The sequence below is a fragment of the Boleophthalmus pectinirostris genome, unplaced genomic scaffold (genome assembly GCF_026225935.1).
Source record: "Boleophthalmus pectinirostris isolate CB_2022bp ecotype Guang Dong unplaced genomic scaffold, ASM2622593v1 HiC_scaffold_21, whole genome shotgun sequence".
NCBI classification, from domain to species: Eukaryota; Metazoa; Chordata; class Actinopteri; order Gobiiformes; family Gobiidae; genus Boleophthalmus; species Boleophthalmus pectinirostris.
Window position 1 is genome coordinate 38046655 of NW_026571175.1, and position 27091 is coordinate 38073745.

At 44.4% G+C, this 27091-nt stretch overlaps 1 protein-coding gene across 1 annotated transcript in view; it reads left to right on the forward strand.

Annotated features, from left to right (window-relative positions):
* Nucleotides 1-27091, forward strand: part of ppp1r9a (protein phosphatase 1, regulatory subunit 9A) — a 94433-nt gene that overhangs the window by 55018 nt on the left and 12324 nt on the right. Inside the window, exons 7-11 of the mRNA XM_055157127.1 lie at nucleotides 2110-2245; nucleotides 9223-9372; nucleotides 14700-14753; nucleotides 18292-18521; nucleotides 24095-24191. Of these exons, the coding sequence (XP_055013102.1) occupies nucleotides 2110-2245; nucleotides 9223-9372; nucleotides 14700-14753; nucleotides 18292-18521; nucleotides 24095-24191 (667 nt within the window). The remainder of the gene's footprint in view (nucleotides 1-2109; nucleotides 2246-9222; nucleotides 9373-14699; nucleotides 14754-18291; nucleotides 18522-24094; nucleotides 24192-27091) is intronic.

Here is a 27091-nt window from a genome sequence, read left to right on the forward strand (position 1 = left end):
TGTTTTAGACCTGGTTTAGTCCTGGTTTAGTCCTGGTTTAGACCTGTTTTAGACCTGTTTTTGGCTCCGTCTCCACATCCACACGTTCCTTTCAACGTTCTGTCCCACAAAACACCACCACCAAAAACCTGGTCCTTCTCCTTCTCAATCTCCTCCTTAAAACAAGTCAGTTGTTCATGTTGTGGCTCCGGTACGAGAGGAACTTTAAAATCTCCAGGTGCTCGATGCTGCGTCCATGTTTGTTCAACTTGTGTAAACACAGAGACGCTCGCTGCGGTTGACGTCGTCGTGTCTCCAGTGTCACATGTGGGACACTTTTGGACCGTTTAATGTTCACACTGGAGTCACATACAAGTCACATTTAACTGGAAATGTGAACCACCTCGAAAAAACATCGGATTTCACAAAAAAATCGGAATTGAGCGTTAAACCTGCAGTCTGAACAGAGACTTAGTGACATCACAGCAGGTTTCACGTTTTTCTTCACCACAAGAAGATTTGAGCCTGAACCTTCAACCTGAACGTGTTTCCCAGAGATGTTTTTTTTTTTCCAGTGACCTAAAGTGAAGGAGTCAAAACAGAAATGCGGCGTAATCGGATGAAGCTAAAGTGGAGCTGTGGTTCATGTTCTGTTTCCTGTCTGGTGCCGTGATACAGGAAGGTTGTGGTTGGAATACTAGTGACAGCTCTGAGCACGAGTCGAGTGGAACTGAGCTGAGACTCGTTCACAGAGGAGCTCGCTGTGCTGCTTCAAGGCCGAGGAGAGGGGCTTTTTCCGGGTCAGCTGCTCCTCCGCCAGCCCCCCCCCCCTTCTCCTGTCCCACTGCCCAATGCTCGATGCCCACTGCCCCCTGCCCACCGCCCCCCCCACTGCCCACTCCCCACTCCAGGACTCTCCTCCTTCAGACGAGGAGCACAGTGGGTTTTCTGCTGGAGCGGAAATCTGACTGTCTCCAGAAATCACATCACGTCTCATCTGTGCCACGCTGGCTGCCACGCTGAGGAGGGGGGGTATGTGCCACGCTGAGGAGGGGGGGGTCTGGCCACGCTGAGGAGGGGGGCTGTGCACGCTGAGGAGGGGGGGTGTGCTGAGAGGGGGGTCTGTGCCACGCTGAGGAGGGGGGGTCTGTGCCACGCTGAGGAGGGGGGGTCTGTGCCACGCTGAGGAGGGGGGTCTGTGCCACGCTGAGGAGGGGGGTCCACGCTGAGGAGGGGGGGTTGTGCCACGCTGAGGAGGGGGGTGTGCCACGCTGAGGAGGGGGGTCTGTGCCACGCTGAGGAGGGGGGGTCTGTGCCACGCTGAGGAGGGGGGTCTGTGCCTGAGGAGGGGGGGGCGGGAGGGGGGTCTGTGCCACGCTGAGGAGGGGGGGGCTGTGCCACGCTGAGGAGGGGGGGTCTGTGCCACGCTGAGGAGGGGGGGTCTGTGCCACGCTGAGGAGGGGGGGTCTGTGCCACGCTGAGGACTGGTCTAATTGTATCCGTCTCACATTTATTTAATTTCTGGTGTTTTGATTCTTATAAAAGTGGTTGTTTCTCTGAGCAGGACGGCCTCTCCACAGATCTGACCTGTAGCTTGGCCGCCTGCTGGTCTCCATGGTAGTTGTGATCTACTTCGTACGTACGATATGAATCTGAAACGTCTAAAAGAAACGTGTTCATCGGGTCTGGTTCAAAACGTGTGGAGCTGTGGGCGGAGACAGGGGACGAGGGAAAACAGATTTTATGATTTTTTTTTGAATGAGAGATTTTTATTTACACTTGATGTTTGAATGTGCAGCTCTGATTGGTTGGTCGTTTGTGTGCAGGTTTGTGATTGGTCGTGTTTGTGTGCAGGTTTGTGATTGGTCGTGTTTGTGTGCAGGTTTGTGATTGGTCGTGTTTGTGTGCAGGTTTGTGATTGGTCGTGTTTGTTTGTGTGCAGGTTTGTGATTGGTCGTGTTTGTGTGCAGGTTTGTGATTGGTCGTGTTTGTTCGTGTTTGTGTTTGTGATTGGTCGTGTTTGTGTGCAGGTTTGTGATTGGTCGTGTTTGTGTGCAGGTTTGTGATTGGTCGTGTTTGTGTGCAGGTTTGTTTGTGTGCAGGTTTGTGATTGGTCGTGTTTGTGTGCAGGTTTGTGATTGGTCGGGAGCGGCCCGGGCAGCAGAGTGAAGTGGCCACATTGATCCAACAAACTCTGGAGCAGGAGCGGAGACAGAGGGAACTGTTGGAGCAGCAGTACGCCCAGTACGACGCTGACGACGACGAGGTAACATGTACATGTACTACACATGTACACACAAGTACACATGTACAAATACACATAAATACACACAGGTGTATACACATACACACAGGGCACAGATACACCACAGGCTCCATCAGCAGAACTTCATCTGAGGAGTAACAGACTCAGTCCAGCGTCGTCTGTGCAGATCTGAAATATTCATCTGGTGCGACTCTCAGTGAAAAACAAAAAAAGTTAAATTGAGTCTGAGAGAAAAACACAGAGCTCCTCCCTCCACGTTTGTCTGAGTCAGTCTGAAGTCAGGATTTTCTGTCCTGATTCTTCAGTCGGTTTCATACAAAAATGTGTATTTGACAAAGTCCAGAGGAGCAGAGCGTCTGTGGTCTGATGTCACAGCTCAGGTTGGTTCAGCTCACAGCTGATTGGTCGGTGCATCGTCTACGACTTCTACGGTTCTTGCAAACTGTCCAGTTTTTTCTGATTCCTGAACTAGTCGCTGAAGAGAAACTGAGCAGAGACACTAGGGGGCGCCAGACTGGTTTAGTATTTTCACCACAAGAGTCTGAAGTGCGTCTGTCGATGTCTCTGTTTGTTGTGGTTTGTTTTGTGTCTCGGTGGTTGGTGGTTTGATTCTCGGGACTTTGTGAACTCACAAATATGAGGCGACTCCACCAGGACAAAGCTTTTCTCCTAAAACCTGCTGATGTGGAAACTGTGGTGCTTCTTCTGGTGACAGACGTGGACTGGCTCTTCAGCTCAGGTTCATTATTAGAACTTCAGTGGAAGTCGTCACTTCTTTGAACGTTTGATGTGAGGACTGAGGCTGGATGTGTTTTGTAGCTCAGGTCTTCAGGTCTTCAGGTCTTCTGGTCTAAAGACTCTTGTCACAGTTTCTAACAGAGACTGAGTGTTGAAATTGTCTGAAGGACGGGGCGCTGTGAGCTTTACCTCCAACCTCCAGTCAGTATTTAGTGTCTGCTCTGGTCATCCTCCAGCACACACTGAGCTGCTCTTCATCACACTGAGCTGCTCTTCATCACACTGAGCTGCTCTTCATCACACTGAGCTGCTCTTCATCACACTGAGCTGCTCTTCATCACACTGAGCTGCTCTTCTTCACACTGAGCTGCTCTTCAGTCACACTGAGCTGCTCTTCATCACACTGAGCTGCTCTTCATCACACTGAGCTGCTCTTCATCACACTGAGCTGCTCTTCATCACACTGAGCTGCTCTTCATCACACTGAGCTGCTCTTCTTCATTTACATGTTTGATCACATCAGAGACTCGGCTCAGTCCAGTCAGGATCATTTGATCTTCTGATTTATCCCAGATTAACCCAGAAGATTATTTCTCAGATTTTTTGTTTTCTCATCTGAAAGTTTCACCTCCTCAAAACTGCTGGAGAATGAAAGATGAAGTCGTGTGTCTTCACATGTTGGAGACTGAGCTCCTCTGTGTGAAGTGTGTGAAAAGTGTGAAAAGTGCACAGAAATTACAGAAGTTACAGAAGCTGTGTGTGCAGGTGTGTCTCTGTTGTGAGGTCAATAATATAAAAGTGTCTTGATTTGACACATAATTATTCATGTGAAACTCTTCATTGTGTTTTTAACAAAAGTGAACACACCTGGTTCAGACCTGAGACACTGGAAACTGTTTCACACGTGTGTGTGTGTGCGGGTGTGTTCATGACATGTCGTCCTGACTAATGGTGTAACATTCTTCAGCAGCCGTGTGGTTTTGTTTGTGGTTTTGTTTGTGGTTTTGTGGTTTTTGTGTCTTCATGTTCTGTGGGAAACATGAGTCTTTCCTTTGTGTTGTGTTCTTTTGTCATAGTCAAATGAAAAATGTCAGACTCTGACGTGAGACTTGGATAAAACAGTTTAAATATTTTATTTACATTATTAAATAAAACCAAGGAACATGAAAAAACTGTTTTAAAAAGCCGACACACTCTGAGTGCAGAAGAGTGTGTCTGGATTATTTAAAGTCTAAATAAACATTCATCAGATCAGATGGAGATAGATTTATAAAAACATTGATATAAATGTGCCAGAAGAACTTTAAAATACAAATAAATGTAGAAAATGACAAAGATGATCTGGCTTTGGTCTCGTCCTGGTCTCGGGATCAGGTGGTCTTGGACTGGTCTTGGTTTGGATTAGTGCAGACTCGAATATGACACTTTTACAAACTGACCAATGAACAGCAGAAGAGAACGTTTAACAGGACAGAGCGACATACAGAGGGTTGGGGTTGGGGTTTAGGGCTCAGGGTTTAGGGTTTAGGCTGGTGATGGTGAGATGAAGCCTCCTGGTTCGAGAAAGGTTCATTTGTCGAAGCCTCATGTGCACCCGACACCACCTACTGGCCAAGTGTGTCATCACATCTGGATCTGAACCACATCATGTTTGAGGCACTGAATGTTTGTGTCTGTCACGTCTGTTGGGAATGACTCTGAACTACAAAAACTGTACAACCAAATCATTTCTGTACATATTTGATCACATGTGTGTAGAATAAATGTTGTGTGTGTAGTGGAGCTGTTTTTCTGAAAATGTCAGGGGCGTAATCAGGCAGAGGACAGTGAAAGTGTGTGTGTCCTGTCACCTGTCCTACTCTCCTCACTCTCCCAAATCTCTCTCTAAACTCTCCAAAATATCTTCAAACTATATAAAGTCAATCCAGACTCTCCACTGACCACAGTTTTCCTTCAAACACCCACATGTTGATGGAGCCTGAGGGTTTTTATCGCTGTTGCAGCTCGCGGCAAAATCTGAACCACTTCCTGAAGCGATCACGTGGTCGAGTCGGGCAGCGAGGCTTCGGACGTCATCATTTTTGGCTCCTCCCCCAAATGAAGCAAACCTCGACACATCTGGAAGCCTTTGCACATCTCGTAACATCGTGGTTTAGGGTTTAGGGTTTGTTAGTTCTCCTCCACGTTCAAGGGTCAGTTTATCTCGTGGATCATTAAAATCTTCAGTTTTTCAGTAGAAACGACGACGTGAGTGAGTCGTGTTCATGTGCGATTTTGATGTCGGGTTTTGATATTTACGATCATGACCACAGGACGTGAAGGCCTCATGAGCCTCTTAAACTCCACAGAAGAAGAAGAAGAAGAAGAAGAGCGGCGTTATGAGAGAAAACTCAGGAAACACAAAACCTGCTCCTTGATAAACACAGATTCGCTGACGCCTGAAAAGGACGAGGATGTGTTTGCTTTTCCTCTTTTCCTTTTCTGTTTGTGTGAGAACATAACGCCGCCCTCAGCAGATCCGACTCTGATATTTACGTCCTGGTCTTTTGTGCCTTCGCTGAACGGACCGTCTGCTGCTGCCATAGCAACAGGCCTCTCGTCGTGAAGAGCGTTTGGGGTTTGAACATCATCAACAAATCAGGTCGTCTGCGTTTGGGCTGAAGACGAGTCCAAAACCACAGACCAACTGAAAGAAAACGAACAGAGAAACTAGATCCTAAAACAGTCCCACGGACAGAACCGAGCAGAACCTAAAGAACGTCTTTAGAACTATGGACCTGGTTTAGTCCTAGTTTAGTTTAGTCCTGCTTTAGACCTGATTTAGATCTGGTTTTACACCTGGTGTGGTCCTGGTTTAGACCTGGTTTAAACCTGGTTTAGACCTGGTTTTAGACCTGGTTTTAGACCTGGTTTAAACCTGGTTTAGACCTGGTTTTAGACCTGGTTTTGTCCTGGTTTTAGACCTGGTTTTGTCCTGGTTTTAGACCTGGTTTAAACCTGGTTTTAGACCTGGTTTAGACCTGGTTTAGACCTGGTTTAGACCTGGTTTTAGACCTGGCTTTAGACCTGATTTTGTCCTGGTTTTAGACCTGGTTTAGACCTGGTTTTTGTTCTGGTTTTAGACCTGGTTTTAGACCTGGATTACACAGATATAAAGACACATGAGAACAGAAAAGAAAGTTTTAATGTGGAAAATCAGGAGATTGTTTAAAGAAACAGGTTTTTATTTTCAGTGTGGGCTCAGAATTGTATCGAGTATCAAGTATCGAGTATCGAGTATCGAGTATTGAGGCCGTTCTTTTGTATGTAAATGGAGTGTGGTGACAGATTGTAGGAAATATAAACTGGAGCGTGAGGTTTGTTTGTGATCCGTGTGTGAAGCCGTTTTATAGTTTGAGAAAAGCTGTTGTGGCCGTGAGCCTGAGCAGCGCGAGCGTCCGTCCACTAATGGCGCCGCATCGATTCCACATTATGTCTTTCATAAAAACACACGAGCTGCAGGAGGCTGCGTTCGATTAAAGGCTCGGGGCTTTTAGACGCTCCACTGTGGAACATTTACTCCTGTTTTCATTTAGACGACGTTTGGGACGTTCAGCTCGACGTAAACACAGAAAGATCAAGACAACGAGAGGGACACGGGTCACACACCGATACTACAACACACCGATACTACAACACACCGATACTACAACACACCGATACTACAACACACCGATACTACGACACACCGATACTACAACACACCGATACTACGACACACCGATACTACGACACACTGATACTACAGACACACCGATACTACAACACACCGATACTACAACACACCGATACTACAACACACCGATACTACAACACACTGATACACTACTACACACACTACTACACACACCGATACTACATACTACACACATACTACGATACACACCGATACTACAACACACCGATACTACAACACACCGATACTAGATACTACTGATACACACTGATACTACTACTGATACTATACTGACTACTACACAACACACCGATACTACAACACACCGATACTACAACACACGATACTACAACACACCGATACTACAACACACTACTACACACACGATACTACAACACACTACGATACTACAACACACTGATACTACAACACACCGATACTACAACACACCGATACTACAACACACCGATACTACAACACACTACTACAACACACCGATACTACTACAACACACACACTGATACTACAAACACACCGATACTTGATACTACTGATACTCTGATACTACTACTGACACTACTGACATACAAACACACTGATACTCTGATACTCTGATACTCTGATACTACTGACATACTGACATACAACACACTGATACTACTGATACTCTGATACATACTGATACTACTACACGATACTACAACTGACACTACAACACACTGATACTCTGATACTCTGACATACTGATACTCATACATACTACACTACAACACACTGATACTACAACACACCGATACTACAACACACTGATACTACAACACACTCTGATACTCTGATACTCTGATACTCTGACATACTGACACTACAACACACTGATACTACAACACACCGATACTACAACACACTGATACTACAACACACTGATACTACAACACACCGATACTCTGATACTCTGATACTCTGATACTCTGACATACTGACATACAACACACTGATACTACAACACACCGATACTACAACACACCGATACTACAACACACTGATACTACAACACACCGATACTACAACACACCGATACTACAACACACTGATACTACAACACACTGATACTACAACACACCGATACTACAACACACTGATACTCTGATACTACTCTGATACTACAACACACTGATACTACAACACACTGATACTACAACACACTGATACTACTACAACACACTGATACTACAACACACCGATACTACAACACACCGATACTACAACACACTGATACTCTGATACTACAACACACCGATACTACAACACACTGATACTACAACACACTGATACTACTGATACTCTGATACTACAACACACTGATACTACAACACACTGATACTACAACACACTGATACTACAACACACTCTGATACTCTGATACTACAACACACTGATACTACTGATACATACTGATACATACTGAACACACTGATACTACACATACTGATACTCTGATACTCTGACATACTGATACTCAGACATACTGACATACAACACACTGATACTCTGATACTCTGACATACTGATACTCAGACATACTGACATACAACACACTGATACTACAACACACTGATACTACAACACACTGATACTACTAACACACTGATACTACAACACTCTGATACTCTGATACTCTGATACTCTGACATACTGACATACAACACACTGATACTACAACACACTGATACTACAACACACTGATACTACAACACACTGATACTACAACACACTGATACTACAACACACTGATACTACAACACACTGATACTACAACACACTGATACTACAACACACTGATACTCTGACATACTGACGTACAACAGTCTGACATATCGACACTGTGACACTACAACATTCCAACACACCGATATACTGACATACTGACACTCAAACACTCCGACACACCAACATACACGTCTAACTGTCGGACTGGCGGCGGCATTTTAATTTTTTATCAAATGTTCCTTCACTCTGACATTTTTTTTCCCTTGGTTGGAGTTGCAGCACTTTAGTTTTTTCTTCAACATTCTTCCATTCCGACACACAAGGGAATTATTAAGTTGCGTCAGCGCTATTTTTGGGATAATATTTTCATGGACGGACAGCGTAGGACATGCGGTCCACACATGGTTTAGTTCTGGTTAAATCCTGGTTTAGACCTGATTTATACCTGGTTTAGACTTGGTTTTAGTCCTGATTTAGGTCTGTTTTAGTTCTCGTTTTAGTCCTGGTCAATCAAAGAGGTGATGTAGAATCCGTCAGTCGTTCAGGTAGAATCCATCACAAAAGGAGAAATTCATTTAGTCAACTGGACAAAAGTTTATTTAGGTTGAAAACGTTCCTCAGCTCGTCCGAGCTGCTTCTTCAGTTGTGGTCAGAATGTTGGAGGAATCCTGAGCAGATGAGGAAATGTGACAGAGATCAGTGTGAGTTTGGCTCGTTCTGTGTTGACATGAGTTTGGTTCTTGTTGGTTTTTTGCAGCAGACCGGAGAATACGCCACAGACGATGAGGACACGGGGACCACAGCACCGGGACAGAAGAGCATCGAGGTGTTTGACCTTCCAGAGTCTGAGGACGTCGTGTCTCCTGCCGACCTGGACGCCAACAAGCTCTACCAGAAGTTCAGAGAGGTGAGACCTTAATTCTTCCAGACGTTCAGAGACTTTAGACCTAAATTCTTCCAAAAGTTCAGAGACTTGAGATCAAAACTGTACCAGAAGTTCAGGGAGGTGAGACCAAATCTCTTCCAGAAGCAGAAGTTCTTACGGTCCTGTCGTTGTTCTGAAGCACCGTCTCCTGCAGATTGATCCTGTAGAGTCTGTTGATGATCACTGCCGTTATTTACTCACCTCGTAAATGTCACATTTAAATAGTGTTGTTCTTCCTTCACGACTCAGACACTTTACGTGGAGGAAACAGTCGCCCACTGACTCTGACTCTGACTCTGACTCTGACTCTGACTCTGACTCTGACTCTGACTCTGACTCTGACTCTCCAGACCTTCAGCCTCTGGTTTCACCTCAACCTTTGAACAGAAAACAAACATCTGCCCACTGGCCCATTTTTCCTTCACCTTTTATTTAACTGCAGATCTGACCAACATTTGACCAGTGTCAGGAGTAACAGATTACATGTACCGGAGTAATCAGAGTACAAATGATGAGTAACTGTATTCAGTTACATTAACTGTTTCAATGAGTGGTAATTGGATTACAGTTACTTTGTTGAAATAAATGGATTAAACAGATGGATTTTACTGTTTCACATTTTGGGCTAAACCAGGACTAAACCAGAACTAAACCAGGACTAAAACCAGGTCTAAAACCAGGACTAAACCAGGACTAAAACCAGGACTAAACCAGGTCTAAAACCAGGTCTAAACCAGGACTAAACCAGGTCTAAACCAGGTCTAAACCAGGTCTAAACCAGGTCTAAACCAGGTCTAAACCAGGTCTAAACCAGGACTAAACCAGGTCTAAACCAGGTCTAAACCAGGTCTAAACCAGGACTAAACCAGGACTAAACCAGGTCTAAACCCTGCTGGACCTCCTGCACCATCAGTCTGTGAAAACATTGTCCTGAAACCATCACCGACACAACTGACACTAAACGCACCGACAGGATTTAGAAAGTTCATAAACTCTAATCCCAAACCAAAAGTGAGAGGAAAGAGTTAAACATTTCAGATTTAACCTAAAAGTCTGATCACTTCTACACCTGGAGGAGCCGTGAAGTCATGGAAAAGTTTTGATATTTCGTCAGTGTAAAAGAGGAAACCCTGAAGTCAAATCTGAACTCATTTCTCTGAGTCGTCGGTCGTTTTCTGCTCAAACGGGACAAATCCAACACACACACGTCGACGTTTAACGATTAAATGTGACTTGTTCCTCCTCTTCTGCCTCGGGAGCTCAAATCGACGACATTTAAAGTGGAAGACGCTCGGGGCTCGTGCAGGAGCAGCAGACGCCGCGACGCAGGAGTTAAAGGAAACGAAGCGGCAGATGAAGGAGCAAAGAAAACCAGCGAGAAACGAAACGTGGAAAGACAAGAGAAATGACGTCAAATACAGTGTTGGGAAGTTTCCTTTTAAAATGTAATCCCCTACAGATTACAGATTACACACCCCAAAATGTAGTTTGTAACAGAATCCATTAAATTACTTAAAGTGAGTAATGTAATCTGATTACTTTGGATTACTTGATTTGCTGTAGAGAAACAAATATGGAGTGAAGAAGCTGTCAAAAATATTTGTGCGCATAAAATAGAAATCCGTGCATATTTGGCTGTAGTTGTGCATAAAATAAATATGTGTAAACTCTCAAATGAGTCCAGTCGTACATAAAATATATTGTGTGTATTTTATCCATCAGAATAAGAATTGAAAAATTACGACGTCAAGAATTACAATCACCAAATGAACATTTACAATTACACTTTCATCAGTACGAATACGAATTCACAGACGGAACTTTACTGTCAAAAATACGTCATCACTTCACAGACATTATTCATCGAGCAGAAGAAACATCGATCAAGATCAAGACTGAGCAGCTCAAGTTTGTATCAGAGTAAAAACAGAGTAAAAGCACAAGAAGCTACAACAGAACAACAAGTGGGTTCATTAAAATCTATTGTAAAAATGTCTTGAATTCAGGAACCGAACGCTGCTGTATAATATTGTGTAGAAACACCTCCTCTGAACGGGAAACTGCACCTATATGTTAGAAAACATAGTGGAGCCAGTTGGAAACATCAGACGTAACGTTCTCCCAGGATCATTAACAAATATCAGGTTCTCTGTGTGTTTAGATTAAAACATTCACGACTCCAGCCACAGCGAACATCAGTCAGTCTGAACCTTCAGCTGCATTTCTCACATGAAATGCCACCAAAAGTTCCTCTGGACGCTGAAATGTCCCAGTTTACACCAAACACCAAACTGTCCTGGTTACAGACGTCACAGCCAATGAAATGTTCCACATTAGTTTAATGCAGCTTCAGCATCAATTAATGTTCGTGTTTACAGGCAACACCTTGGTATGTTTACAGTATTTACCGTAAGTTTAACGTCACCGTGAGGTGGATGGATTTGCTAATTATAACCCATTATAACTCATGTATAACCCATTATAACTCATGTATAACCCATTATAACTCATGTATAACCCATTATAACTCATGTATAACTTATAACCCATTATAACTCATGTGTATAACCCATTATAACACATGTATAACCATTATAACTCATGTATAAAACCCATTATAACTCATGTATAACCCATTATAACTCATGTATAACCCATTATAACACATGTATAACATTATAACATGTATAACCCATTATAACTCATGTATAACCCATTATAACTCATGTATAACCCATTATAACTCATGTATAACCCATTCATGTATAACCATTATAACTATATATATATATATATGTCATTGTCTGAAATGCAGCTGAAGGTTCAGACTGACTGATGTTCGCTGTGGCTGTAGTCGTGAATGTTTTAATCTAAACATACAGAGAACCTGATATTTGTTAATGATCCTGGGAGAACGTTACGTCTGATGTTTCCAACTGGCTCCACTATGTTTTCTAACATATAGGTGCAGTTTCCCGTTCAGAGGAGGTGTTTCTACACAATATTATACAGCAGCGTTCGGTTCCTGAATTCAAGACATTTTTACAATAGATTTGAATGAACCCACTTGTTGTTCTGTTGTAGCTTCTTGTGCTTTTACTCTGTTTTTACTCTGATACAAACTTGAGCTGCTCAGTCTTGATCTTGATCCATGTTTCTTCTGCTCGATGGATAATGTCTGAAGTGATGATGTATTTTTGACAGTAAAGTTCCGTGTGTGAATTCGTATTCGTACTGATGAAAGTGTAATCGTAAATTTTCATTTCGTGATTTTAATTCATGACGTTGTAATTTTTCAATTCGTATTCTGATGGATAAAATACACACAATATATTTTATGTACGACTGGACTCATTTGAGAGTTTACACATATTTATTTTATGCGCAACTACAGACAAATATGCACAGATTTCTATTTTATGCGCACGAATATTTTTGACAGCTTTTTACTCCATAAACAAAGACGAGGAAATCTTCACATGAGAAGTTTTATCTGATAAAAGAAAATAAAAAGTCCAGATTTTACTGAACCAAATTAAAAATATTATTGATAAAAGACGAAGAAACACGTCCACACAGCAGGATTTAGTCCTGTTCAATCCTGGTTTACTCCTCGTTTAATCCCAAAATGTGAAACAGTAAAATCCCTCTGTTTAATCCATTTATTTCAACAAAGTAACTGTAATCCAATTACCACTCACTGAAACAGTAACTGTAACTGAATACAGTTACTCATCATTTGTACTCTGATTACTCTGGTACATGTAATCTGTTACTCCCGACACTGGTGGTGGAGGTTTTACCGCGAGTCCGAACGAGTGACCGGCCGCTCGCTCTCGTCGTTATCCCGTTTACATCACTCAGCCCCGTGACCGCGTGTGCCGAGCCGAGCGTTTCCCCGGCCCCTGAGCAAGACACCTCCCCCACAGAGACAGGACGCTGCGCCGGGACGAGGGGCGGGGGGCGAGGGGCGGGGCGAGGGGCGAGGGACGAGGGCTGGGGGGGGCGAGGGACGAGGGGCGAGGGACGGGGGACGGGGACTGGGGGGGGGCGACACAGTTTCCATCGATTCTGCTCGAAGCTCATCAAAATAATCCATAGGCAGAAAGAGACTGAACCAGAAACTAGAACAGGAAGAGGAAGAGGAGAAACTCACACTGACACTGGAAAAAAAAGAAAAGAAAGAAAAGAAAAGAAAAGATAAACCCGCGTTCGACTCAGTGAAGAGGAAAACTGGACCTTTCCCTGACAGTTTGATTGACACTTCAGGGTTTTGTTGATGTTTGTGGGTTTGGATTTGTTCATGGACCATCTCTCTCTCTCTTTTTTTTTTGCTCTCACTCATCCCTCTATCTCTGCCCTCACTTATCCCCACCTCCCTCTCATTACTCATCCATCTCTCCCTTCACTTATCCCTCGTTCCCTCCCTCTGCCCTCACTCATCCCTCTCTGTTTGTCCCTCCTTCCCTCTCTCTCTCTCTCTCTCTCTGTCCCTCACTCATCCTTCTCTCTCCTCATTCATCCCCTTCTCTCTGCCCCCTCCCTCTCTCTCTCTCTCTCTCTCCTCTCACTTATCCCCCTCTCTCGTCACTCATCCCTCCCTCGCTCTCGCTCCCCTCACTTATCCCTTTCTCTCCTCTCACTCATCCCTCGCTCTCTGTCCCTCCTTCCCTCTCTCTCTCTCTCTCTCTGTCCCTCACTCATCCCTCTCTCCTCACTCATCCCCGTTTTTCTCTCTCTCCTCATTTATCCCTTTCTCTCTGCCCCCTCCTCTCTCTCTCTCTCTCTCTCTCTCTCTCTCTCTCTCTCTCTCTCTCTCTCTCTCCTTTGCCCTCACTCATCCCTTTTTCTCCGCCCTCCCCATCCCTCTCTCCCCTCACTCATCTTTCTCTCTCTCCTCACTCACCCCATTCTCTCTTTCTACACACTCATCCCTCTCTCTCTTCTCTCACTTATCCCTTCCTCTCTCTTTTTGCCCCCACTCATCCCTTTTTCTCTGCCCTCCTCTCTCTCTCTCTCTCTCTCTGTCCCTTACTCTTACTCATCCTTCTCTCTCCTCACTCATCCCCGTCTTTCTCTCTCTCTTCAATTATCCCTTTCTCTCTTCCCCCTCCCCCTCTCTCTCCTCTCACTCATCCCTCGCTCCCTCTCCTCTTTCTCTCTCTCCTCACTCATCCCTCTTTCTCCACACTCATTCCTCTCTCTCTCTCTCTCTCTTTGCCCTCATTCATCCCCTTCTCTCTGCCCTCCCTCCCTCATCCCTCACTCATCCCCCTCTCTTTCTCTCTCTCTGTTTCTGTGTGGTGCAGTTGCAGATCAAACACACAGTGACCGAGGCCGAGATCCAGAAGCTCAAGAACAAGGTAAGATCTTCATCCGCGTCAGGACTTTGATGTTTGAACGTTCCTCGACTTCTTCCTGTCCTGGACCTTGTGTTTTAGGACTTAGACCAGGTTCGGTCTTCAGCCTGACGAGACCAGATCTGGTTTTTACTCCCCTCTGCTCCTGTAGCTTTGAACGACACAGATCCAGTTTTTTCAAATGTGACTTCAGACTGTAGGTTAGATGATCATGAGTGTGTTCAGTGTTTACAGAAGTGACCTGAACCTGGACGCAGCATCGACCTGGAGACTTGAAATCTGCTGTGGAACCGGAGCCAGAACATGAACAGATGATTTGTTTTAAGGACGAGACCGAGAAGGAGAAGGACGAGGGTTTTGCTCGTGGTGTTTTGTAGAAACGATGGTGTGTGTGCGGTGGGGATGGGCAGGATTAGTCGATTAATCGATAATTGATCATTAAGAATTTCATCGATTACGTTCATGTTAATCGACAAACCGAATGTATGTTTCTGTGCGTAGCGTAGGGACCAAACAGGTGTGGACATGTGTCTCTGCATCAGAAGGAGACACAAACAGTGGGTCAGTCTGTAACCTGCTGAAGTGTAAATGTGAACCATGTGCAACGATGATTTGTAGAAGAAATTCCACACTTTCCGTTGCGTTGGGACAAGTGTGAGTCCATGTGCACAGTGGATAAAGCAGCACATATGTTTCTGTGTCCAGTGGGAAAAAGTTTTTCCAGGTGAGAGTCGCTCAATGTGGATGACGAGGCCCCGCCCCCCTCCCCCCGTACGCTGTCCTGGTTTTGACAAACACAAATCTGGTCACACTGACCTGTATTCACCTGAGTCATGTCTTTTAATCCAACACAAGTTGAACCACATCAGCGACACAAGAGCTGGAGTTTTATCTTCACTTAGTTTATGTAAATTAGTGATGTGGTTTTAAGTTTTGTTTCTGTGAGATTTGAACAAAACTGAATTAAACACATTATAATGTCAAACAGCTGATGTGGATCTAGAGTCGTTATGTTTATATGTCGTAAAGTTGAATTTATTGATGCAGATTAGTGCAGATAGAAATAATAATGATGATCATTTTAATATAAAAACATTAATGATTAATCGATAATCAATCGTTAATTCTTCCGACGATCGATTAAGAAAATTTCATCGAATGCCCGTCCCTAGTGTGCAGAGTCTCAGAGTGGAGGGATCGATCTGAGCTTCACTGTTTCGTCTGACCAGAAGAACGTTTGTGAACGTTTGTGAATGTTTGTGAACGTTTGTGAGCTCCGACTTGCTGCTCTCGCACGAGGAAACACGTCTTCAACCTTCTTCAGGGAGCAGACGCGTTGGTGTTGGGCTGTTCTGTCTCGCAGCAGCTGCTTGTGAACGTGTTCTTCTGACGCGGAGGTGGATGAATTCAGACTCAAGTCACATGTTCAAGATCAGATCTGTTTGGGGTTTAGGACAGATCCAAGTGTCCTGGGTCACGTTTGAAGAAAATCAGATGTGTGTGGTTCAGACGTCATTAAAAGATCAGATACAGGAGCAGAGGGACGGAAAAATCAGATTTGGTCACTTCAGGCTAAAGTCTGAACGTAGCGTTGGATCTGTGCTCCTGAAACCCAAACATATCTGAACTTTAGACCTGCGACTTCAGTCTGAACGTCCAGGTCGTGTTCATCCACCTCCACGTCATCAACAAGACAAACGTCACTATTAAGGATTCATGTGTGTCGTGTCAGTCATTTGATTTAATGTTTTGGTGGTTGTACTGGAGGTCAGGACTGTGAATATTCAGTTCAAATATAATCACGGCGACTTTAAACAGAACAAACGACATGAAACTGTGTGAAATCTCCAGCTCGTTAGAGAAGTTTGAAGCTGAAGTCGTCCTCTGGGTTGTGGAACTGATCCTGATCTAATCCCGATGGAGTTTTATCAGTTTAATGTGTAAACCTTTGGTATCTGCAGTATTTCATGTTCGATCTTCTTTCATAGAAAATAAACAAATGTTTTGTTTTGTCTTTCACTGGTGACGAGGTGAACGTGAAGAATGACGGGACATAATCTGATCAAAGTGGGTTAATATTTTACACACCTCCGAGAAAAAAATACTTTTGGCATCAATCATTTCATTTATAGTCCAGTTCCTTATATACTTCTGTGGGAATGTTGGGGGATTTGCTAAACTATATATTTTTGGAAAGGTTATAGTTTATGGAGTCAGAAAATCAATGTTTGCATTTGTCCACATGTCCATATGGCGGCCATATTGAATTTAAAAAAAATCTAATTTTGGAAGATCTCAGCCTCTGAATAAGTTGAAATGTTGATTTTAACTAAACCCACATTTTCAGGGTCAGAGAATCAAATGGTGCGAGTTACAAAGATATAAAACCTACTCACATGAACCTTAGACCAGAAGAGTCAAACTCATTTTGTTCCGGGGGTCGTGTCCAAACGACTTTGATCCAAAGTGTCTGGATCAGAAAACTCAAGTCATATAAACCCCAAAAATAACAAGAAGTTCAAATATTTGTGCAGAGAAACACAAATCTATTACACAAATCTTTTTTAATTGATGAACTCTTTCTTTTACAAAATATTATAATATTATGAACAACCTGAAAGTTTAAGAAAAACGTGATTTCAACACAAAGTTTGAACATGAACTTGTCTGTAAACAGGAATAAGTCAATTTTTGTTGTAAAATCCTGTTGAAACACATCAACAATATGAGTAAAACAAACTGTCATATCGACATGTGGACAAATGCAAACATTGATTTTCTGACTCCATAAACTATAACCTTTCCAAAAATATATACTTTAGCAAATCCACAGAAAATTCCCCCTAAAGTTAAAAAGTGAGAATAAGGAACTGGACGATTAGTGTAAATCTCTTCTTCTTTTGTGTCCCTCATCACAAATGAAATGTTGACTGACAAAACTCCATCCCTCTGTTTTTATGTCGATCTCCTTCTCTGTCTCCATCTTTATCAGCCGGGATCCGACAGATATTTTGTTCTCCTTCTTTATCAAACTGACTCAGAACATCCAGCAGCAACACAGCTCAAAACTATTGTTATTCAATTCAGATTTTCTCTCACACAAATACGACGCGTTGGTCCAGACGGAGAGTTTGACTCCGATGCGGCGACAGAAACATCAGGTCACGTGGTTTTGTGACGTAGACGCAGAAAGACACAACCACAGCACAAAACGCCACGACCAAAAACCTTGTTCACCTCGATCTCCTCCTTAAAACAAATCATCTGTTCATGTTCTGGCTCCGGTTCCACAGCAGCTTTAAAATCTCCAGGTCGATGCTGCGTCCAGGTTAAGGCGACTTCTGTAAACACTGAGCACCTTTAACATCATGTGGTTTATTTGGTGGAATCGTAAACTTTCTGACTTGTGTTCAAACATTTGTCTCGTGTAGAGTCTGATTTAAGCGTCTTGAGGTTTGCACGTGCTTCCGTAGATCGCGTGGTCTTCACTTCCCGTTGACGTTCCGCTGGTTTGAGATCGGTTCTTTTGGTCGTGTTGCAGTTGGCGTCGGTGGAGCGCGAGAAGCAGCGCTGGGAGAAGGAGAAGAGCCAGCTGAAGGCCAGCATCGAGGAGAACAAGGAGAGGATGCTGAAGCTGGAGAGCTACTGGATCGAAGCCCAGACGCTGTGCCACACGGTCAACGAACATCTGAAGGAGGCCCAGGCCCAGTACCAGGCCCTGGAGAAGAAGTACAGCAAGGCCAAGAAGCTCATCAAGGACTACCAGCAGAAGTAAGAACCACCGCTTTTCATTCAGGAGAAACACAAGAGCTTCAAGTATCAGATTTTATGGGCAATTTTTAATTTTTGGGACGGACTTGATTAAAAAAAAAAATCTAATTAATGACAGGTTTTGTAATGAATTAACCTCAATTAATCACATGACAGTATTTGCCCCTAAAGCAACATTTATTTTATGTTAATTAATTTTATTGGACGACTTCATCAAATAAAACACACAAACACTTTTAAACTCGAGCTCTTTTAGTGTCTGGAGAAATGTCTTGAAAAAATAAACTGCATTTCATTTCAAAATAGTCGACAAAAGTTAAAGTCCTGATCCAAAACTGAAGAGACTAAAGTTAAAGTGACATTTTACTTTGAGTCGTTCTTTTCTGAACGTCGTGTTTGTCTTGACTTCTTGACATAGTGCAAGTGGTTAAAAAAAATAATAATAAAATTAACATAAAGTGCAATTTCTAATGATTATGCTGAAAATCCCTTGAGCACAGATGATTTTTTTGCACATTTGGCTAAAAGTTTGGTCAAATTTTTCAGATTTTGCTTAAAGGCAAAGTAAAGCTTTGGGAGGATGTTTCGTGGAACATTTAAATGTCGTCGTAGTGTTGAGGAGCGTCTGTCATAAGAAACTCTTTTCTGCACAGTTTGCAATAAATGACGCCTTTGTCGATCAGGTCATTTTTTTTTTTTTTTATAAAAATGTCCCGTCAGCAGAACCTGAGGATTTCCTGCTCCACTGTGTGAACTGTGTGCGTCAGTGTAATTGTCGAACCACGACATGGAGCACCGACAAATGTTCCATGTTCTTTGGCAAACTGTGATAAATTATGTTAATGTTTTTAATGCATCATTTTCTTTGACATTAATTAATCATAATTAATGTGCTAATGTCTCACCCCTGATTAAATTACAAATATCTATAAGTTATTATTTTTCATAAAACGTCCAGGTTCCTCTCGACGCTGGTGGTTCTTCACAGTTGAGTTCAGGTCTGTTTCTGCTCCTCAGGCTCAAACCTGCAGGAGAAACACTCCACCTGGACCAGAGGTGTTCACACTTTTTCATCATGTGAGCTTCTTACAAAATGACCAAGTCAAAATCATCTACCTGATACAAAGTCAAACAAACTGCACTGAAACACTCTGTGCCCCTTTTTTGGACCCTCCCCCACAGTTTGAGAACCTCTTCTTTAAGAGAACTTCCTCTGACACTTTACACAAAACTGTGAAAAAAGTGAAGGAAGATTTTTAAACCTGTTTTTTTAAAGTTCCAAACTGGAGTTTCATTCTTTTGTGGTTTTGCAGTGATATTTACCAGCCTCTGCACGTTTACCAAACCAAACACACATCGTGACAAACACAGATGCATTTGTCACTTTTGTTAGACAAACTTCAGTCAAATGTGGCAGTAGGTCTGTTCTGTAGATCCGCTCTATGCTGTAGACCTGCTTTGTGCCAACACTGGAACACAAATTTAGACTGGTTTTTGCTTCACGTTTGGTCTTGTTCTTCTAATCAGCCGCACTGTGGGAGGGGCTTGTGTTGGCTGTACGCAGGAAGGAGCGAGAGCGTGAAAAGGCGAGGGGCGGCGTGCTGACGTGAGGCAGGTGGACAGGTAGGATGTTTAGGAAGTTGAACCTGCCCTGTGATGCACGCTGGTACACGAGGGCACACGCTGTCGCAGACGAGCCGTGCATAGGGAGCGTGTGTGTTTGTGATGCGCCGTAGAGTCTCCGCGGGTTTCAAATGAGCGCACAGGCTGCACTGAGACGCCCCACACGCTCCTGCACCCGCTACAAGTACTACTACTACTACTGAGTACTACAACAGGTTCCTATTATTACCAACAGCAGCGGCCGGAATCAAATATGATCACACTTGTTGAGTGTCAGACCTCGAGTGAGAGACAAGACCGAGTCCAAACACGAGTCCGAGACGAGACACGGAGATCTACCCACACGACCTTGGTGATCGACTGGTGGATCAAGATCGACGTATTGAGCACCACTGGTTTAGACTGACAGATCCTCTTGAACTGATCTTAACTCTAGCACTTCACCTGGTCTCGTCCAGTCGGGGTTTACAGAGACACGTTTGAAACTGATCACATTTGGACCCATGTTGAAAGTAAATCCTGAAAAATCCATTTCAGATCTTGCATTTAAATTCCTTTTGAGTCAGTGTCTTTATAAATCCAAGTGTAAGAATAGAAGAACTTTCCTTTTAAGTTCATGTTGTGATGAAATAAATAAATACAGATGAACATAAGTCATTTTCAGTGGTAGTAATGTCCTGAGAAACCAGTGTAAACATGTGAGTGTCAGTGGTGTGTGTGTCGTGCACAGATCAGATCAGATCAGCAGAAGAGAGTGTGTGGGCGGGGTTAAAGGTCAAACTCAAACGTGCTCCTGACTCACGGCTCAAAAACAGAGCTGGGCTTTTCTCGTTTGATGGGATCAGGTCAGAGAGGCGTTCAGAGGAGACTTATATTTATGGATATCGCAGATGTCAATGTGAGAAAACATTTTAACAACCAACTGAGCAGAGAGAAACGACTCGAGCTCAGACCAGTGTGAGCGGCTCAAACAGAGAGAGAGACTTTATCCTCTGAGATGATGGACAATCTGAACATCTCTCACTCCTGTCGCCTCCTGAAACCCTGTGCTTTAAAAAGACAGGTCCTGTTATAAGAAAAAACACCATCACATCACATCACTCCACACTAAACTCTCCACTTCACACTTTACACCACGTGGAACAGCTTCGTCCATGAGCTCTGCACAGTCACTTTTAAACATCCTGTTCCTGATTTTATTTATTCTTGTCGATCAAAATGAACTTTACATCCTGCACCAAAGATAAAATACTGAATCTCCCTGAAAGATGTTTTCTTTTGTAAAAACCTCAGCATCACATAGAGCAGGTTCATGGTTCATCTGAACATTTTAAGATCAGAGTGACGAGTGTCACAGCAGCAGGAGCAGACAGAGCAGAGCTGTGGTTTAAGTGTGACTGAGTCTGAGTCACAGCAGCAGAATCATCCAGGCCCCTGATGCAGCTTTATCAGGGATCTCCAATGTTTTTTCCTCCACTGAGCTACTTTTACTAAATGAAAATGCCAGAGAGCTGCCTGCCCCTCAACAAGAAGTTGAGTATATTTAAGATCCTCAGCAAAGCTTAGGCAAAGAACATCAGCAGATGCCTGGAAAACATGAAGCATTATCCATTTTTCAGTGCACAAAGTCAGGCATCAAAACAATACATTTACAATGGTAATTAATCAAATTTTACTTATTCAGCATAACACATAGATTCATAAGTCCCTTGGTGAGTTACTCTGAAGGGGTGGAGAGCTGCTGGTAACTCCTGAGATACAGGTTGGAGAGACTATGAGCACACAGGCTGGTCTGTAGGTCTGTAGGTCTGTAGGTCTGTAGGTCTGAGGATGGAGATGGAAATGGGACAGATGATTTTCTGAGCCTCCATTTCTGTTCAGAGATGGAGTCTTTCCTAACAAAAACAGCCTCTTTGATTGTGTAGGTTCCTGGCAACATGTTTTAAAGAACCGCACAGAACTTTTCAACCAGAAATGATAGAAACGTTCCCTTAAAACGCGGAGAGTTGTGGCTTTCAGAGCATATTTCCGGCATTCTCCTATTGTCCTACGCTGTGTGACGACGTCGGGAAAATGAGTGTCAAAAAGGCTCTGTTCACGTTTACGTCACAAACCAGGAAAACGTTTGGAAACCTGCGGTGAAACTTCAGGTGTATTTCCCGACTCTGGACTCGAGCGACTGAGAACAAACCCACTGAAGTAAAAGTGCTCAGAGGTAAAATGAAAACTTATGAACAACATATGTGCTGTTTGAATCATCTCGTCGCTTCTCATCACATGGACCAGTGCACTCGGAGTCGTGCGTCGGCCGTGCGTCGGCCGTGCGTCGGCCGTGCGTCGGCCGTGCGTCGCCGTGCGGCCGTGCGTCGGCCGTGCGTCGGCCGTCGTCGTGCGTCGCCGTGCGTCGGCCGTGCGTCGGCCGTGCGTCGGCCGTGCGTCTAAAAAAATTTTAGTTTTTATTACAGTCACATGACACGAGTCCAGCAGCAGATTGTGAAATAACAGGTTGTAGAGAAAAAGGATGTAGAACATTTCATTAGGAGGTAAAAGGAGGAGTTTTAAACACAAACATAAGAAAAAAGGACAAATGTAGTAAAATTGCCCTTTGGTCTGGAGGGTTTAACTCTTTTGTCAAATCGTTTCTTTTCTGTGGCTCAGATTTGTCCCTCACTGTCCTCAGAGGAGCGTCCAGGGGCTTTGAGGTGGAGGTGCACAGCAGACTGAGGTCCGCTGCTGCGCTCTCGTCTGTGCCGCTGCATCGTCTTGTGAACTTTTGTTGCAGAATGAACAGAAGTTGTGTCGTGTGTCCTGATGTCACACGAGGACGACTCGACTTTTGAAATGAAACAGGTGGACCTGGCTCCAGTGTCAATGAAAAATAAAGAACACAAGGAGGCAAGGGGGAGACTAGAGGTGTGCAAAATATCAAAATATCGATATATCAGATGGTTTAATGTGATGATTCAGTATCAATATCATGTTCTGCTGTATCGATATATCGCCAAGAGGATTTTTTTGGTTTATTTGACTAAATTATTTAGTTCCAGCTCCATTTTGTTTGTTCAGAAGGAAACTCATTTATGCGACACATTTGACATTTTCAATGTTTTGACGATTAAAATGTTTGTGTTTCATATGAACTTTGCACAAGAAGAAGTGATTTAACAACAACTTGAAGTGTCACAGACATGATTTAGACTTTATTTTTACTGAACTGTATCAAATCGATTTGAAGTCATCATCATCTTTATTCCTCATGGTCCATTTTTAAAACAGAAAAGGACAGTGACATTACAAAACAACAAATATTTATGTTTTTAAAAGAACCACACCAGTGTTTCCTCATGTTGGACTGATGTCTCATATTTGTGACTGACGTTATTATTTCATTGTCTAATTTGTTCAGTCTGTAGATTAAACTGTACATTAAAGTTCTCAGTGGAGCTGCAGTTTTCACTCGTGCAGTAACAAACATCAGTCACACTCGTCCATCGTGGCTCCTCAAACACAGTGACAGTGACGACAGTGGCTCAGTAGGTTGAGCGTTTGTCTCCTGATGTGAAGGTTGGCGGTTTGTCTCCCACTCTTGACATAAACATCATTGGTTGAGTGTCAGATCCACTGACCCACAGGAGCTGGTGTGATTCCAGCTCCTACAGATGAATGCTGTTGTTGTGTCCTTGGGCAGGACACTTAACCCACCTCACCCCCAGTGTCTGTGTGTGAGTGTGTGAGTGGTTCCTTGTTGTAAATCACTTTGAGCCTGAAGGTCTGAATGTAGACTTATGTGGATAGGTCTAAAAACTCAAACGTGTGTGTGTGTGTGTGTGTGTGTGTGCGTGTGTGTGCGTGTGTGTGTGTGTGCGTGGTGTGTGTGCGTGTGTGTGTGCGTGTGTGTGTGTGTGCGTGTGTGTGTGTGTGCGTGTGCGTGTGTGTGTGTGTGTGCGCAGGGAGGTGGAGCTGCTGCAGAAGGAGGATGCAGAGCGCAGGAGACTGGAGGAGGCTGAGAAGGCTCATCTGGCCGAGATCCAGGGTCTACAGGTCCGGGTAAGTAAACCTCTGCTGCGCACACACACACACACACACACCTGTACAACTCTACACACACACCACACACACACACACACCTGTCCAACTCTACACACACACACACACCTGTCCAACTCTACAAACACACAAACTGCTCAAAAGCCACAAAAATCCTGCATTTTGAACTCTGTTGATGTCTAAAAAATTGTGAGGTCAGACTTCAGCAGATGATTATAATATTTGGCAGTATCGGTTCTTCCTCAAATGAGTATCGAGTATCAGTAGTTTTGATATCAGTCTGAGCATCGATCAGTGTCTGACTTTAAAAACATTTGACAAAGCCGCAGGTCTTTTGTGACGGGGACGAGTTAAAACACGTCGGTCTTTTCTCGTCTCGTCGTTTGTTTGTGGTGATTCTTCTTCTCGTGTATCATGTGCTCGTCCTCCAGCCCCCGTCCGCACAGCCCCGTCCGCAGCGCCCGTCCGCAGCGCCCGTCCGCAGCGCCCGTCCGTAGCGCCCGTGCAGCGCCCGTGGGCCGAGCGCCTTCTCATGTTACATAAGTGTCTGCTGGACGCTTTTGTCAAGTGTGACGCAGGAAACACTTTCCTCCACTCACGGCCTGGTGCTCGCTTCACACGTTGAGGGGCAGGAGGGGGCAGGGGGGGCAGGAGGGGCAGGAGGGGGCAGGAGGGGGCAGGAGGGGGGCAGGGGGGGCAGGAGGGGGGCAGGAGGGGGCAGGAGGGGGCAGGGGGGGCAGGGGGGGAGGAGGGGGCAGGAGGGGGGCAGGAGGGGCAGGAGGGGGGCAGGAGGGGGCAGGAGGGAGGGGAGGAGGGGGCAGGAGGGGGCAGGAGGGGGGGGAGGGCAGGAGGGGCAGGAGGGGGCAGGAGGGGGGCAGGAGGGGGCAGGAGGGGGAGGGGGGCAGGAGGGCAGGAGGGGGAAGGAGGGGGGCAGGAGGGGGCAGGACGGGGCAGGAGTCATTGGGGGGGGTCAGGAGGGGGGCAGAGGGGGCAGGAGTCATTGGGGGGGTCAGGAGGGGGCAGGAGGGGGCAGGAGTCATTGGGGGGGGTCAGGAGGGGGCAGGAGGGGGCAGGAGTCATTGGGGGGGGTCAGGAGTGGAGCGTCCTCTGCTCAGACCAGTGCACTTTCTCCCAGTGTCACATGTCACAGCCTGAACCAGTTAAACAACAGTTTTATTTGATTATTTTATATTCCAACCGTCAGAGTCCAAACCCTCGTCCTTCTGTCTCGGAGCTTCAGGATGAAGTCCCTGAAATGGTTTTCACTTCAGCTTTCACAGCTGAACCTCAGGGTGACCGAAGCAAAGGGGAAAGGCAGTTTTTTTTTTTGCTTTGCTTTTTGAAAGACCCATAAAAATTCATCACTAATTATTTTGCACATAAACAAAATGATCTTTAAAAACACACATTTGTGACTTAATTCTGCCGTTTCTCTCATCTCACTCTCCAAAAGAAAAACAATACAAGAGATTTGTGAACTTGTTTCAATTGTGTTTTCTCTTTTGGACATTTTATAAACTTCAAATCACAACTGTTAAAACTTTGATGTGAATTCTTCACCAACTCATCACTTTGTTATTTTATTTCATTTATTTTTATTCAGAAAATGAAAAAATGAAAAATTGTATTTTTTTGTGTAAAAGAAGCGCCGCACTCTGCGTCTGCACGTCACTGGAGCAAGTTTTAACATTTAGATCAAAAAGACTCGACGCTGCCCAAAGTGTCACCCACATAAACAAGTGCGCCCCCTGTGGGCTGCAGCTGGAAGTGCACAGTCCTGGTTTGTGCTCCGGGCCCCGGGCCCCGGGCCCCAGGCTCCGTGCACAGGAGCAGGGAAACACCTGTGTGATCTGTCATCAGAGCCGGAGGAGCAGGACCACGCCTCCTTCACTTTCAACAGTCAATATTTAAATCTTTAATCCTTCCTCTTTGTCAAAGTCAAAATTCTTGAAATTCCAAATCAGAACAAACAGAATCACACAACAGAGTTTTGTCCAGCACCTTTATTGTGTTCATGCTCCTCATGACAGATTCATTCATTCATGTATTTATACAGAACCTTTCAAGATCCACAGAACACGTCACAGATCATTATTCACTCACTCAACACTCGGTGCTCCTCTGTTCTCCTCTGTTCTCCTCTGTTCTCCTCTGTTCTCTCTGTTCTCCTCTGTTCTCTCTCTGTCTCTCTCTCTGTTCTTCTCTGTTCTCCTCTGTTCTTCTCTCTGTTCTCTCTGTTTCTTCTCTGTTTCTCTGTTCTGTTCTCCTCTGTTCTTCTCTGTTCTCTCTGTTCTCTCTCTGTTCTCTCTGTTCTCTCTGTTCTCTCTCTTGTTCTCCTCTGTTCTCCTCTGTTCTCCTCTGTTCTCCTCTGTTCTCCTCTGTTCTTCTCTGTTCTCTCTTGTTCTCCTCTGTTCTTCTCTCTCTTCTCCTCTGTTCTCCTGTTCTCTCTGTTCTCCTCTCTGTTCTCTGTTCTCTCTGTTCTTCCTCTGTTCTTCTTCTCCTCTGTTCTTCCTCTGTTCTCCTCTGTTCTCTCTGTTCTCCTCTGTTCTTCTCTGTTCTCTCTCTGTTCTCCTCTGTTCTCCTCTGTTCTCCTCTGTTCTCCTCTGTTCTCCTCTGTTCTCCTCTGTTCTTCCTCTGTTCTCCTCTGTTCTCTCTCTGTTCTCCTCTGTTCTTCTCTGTTCTCCTCTGTTCTTCTCTGTTCTCCTCTGTTCTCCTCTGTTCTCTCTGTTCTGTTCTCCTCTGTTCTTCCTCTGTTCTCTCTGTTCTCTTCTCCTCTGTTCTTCTGTTCTCCTCTGTTCTTCTCTGTTCTCTCTGTTCTTCTCTCTTCTTCTCTGTTCTTCTCTGTTCTCCTCTGTTCTCCTCTGTTCTCTCTGTTCTCCTCTGTTCTCCTCTGTTCTCCT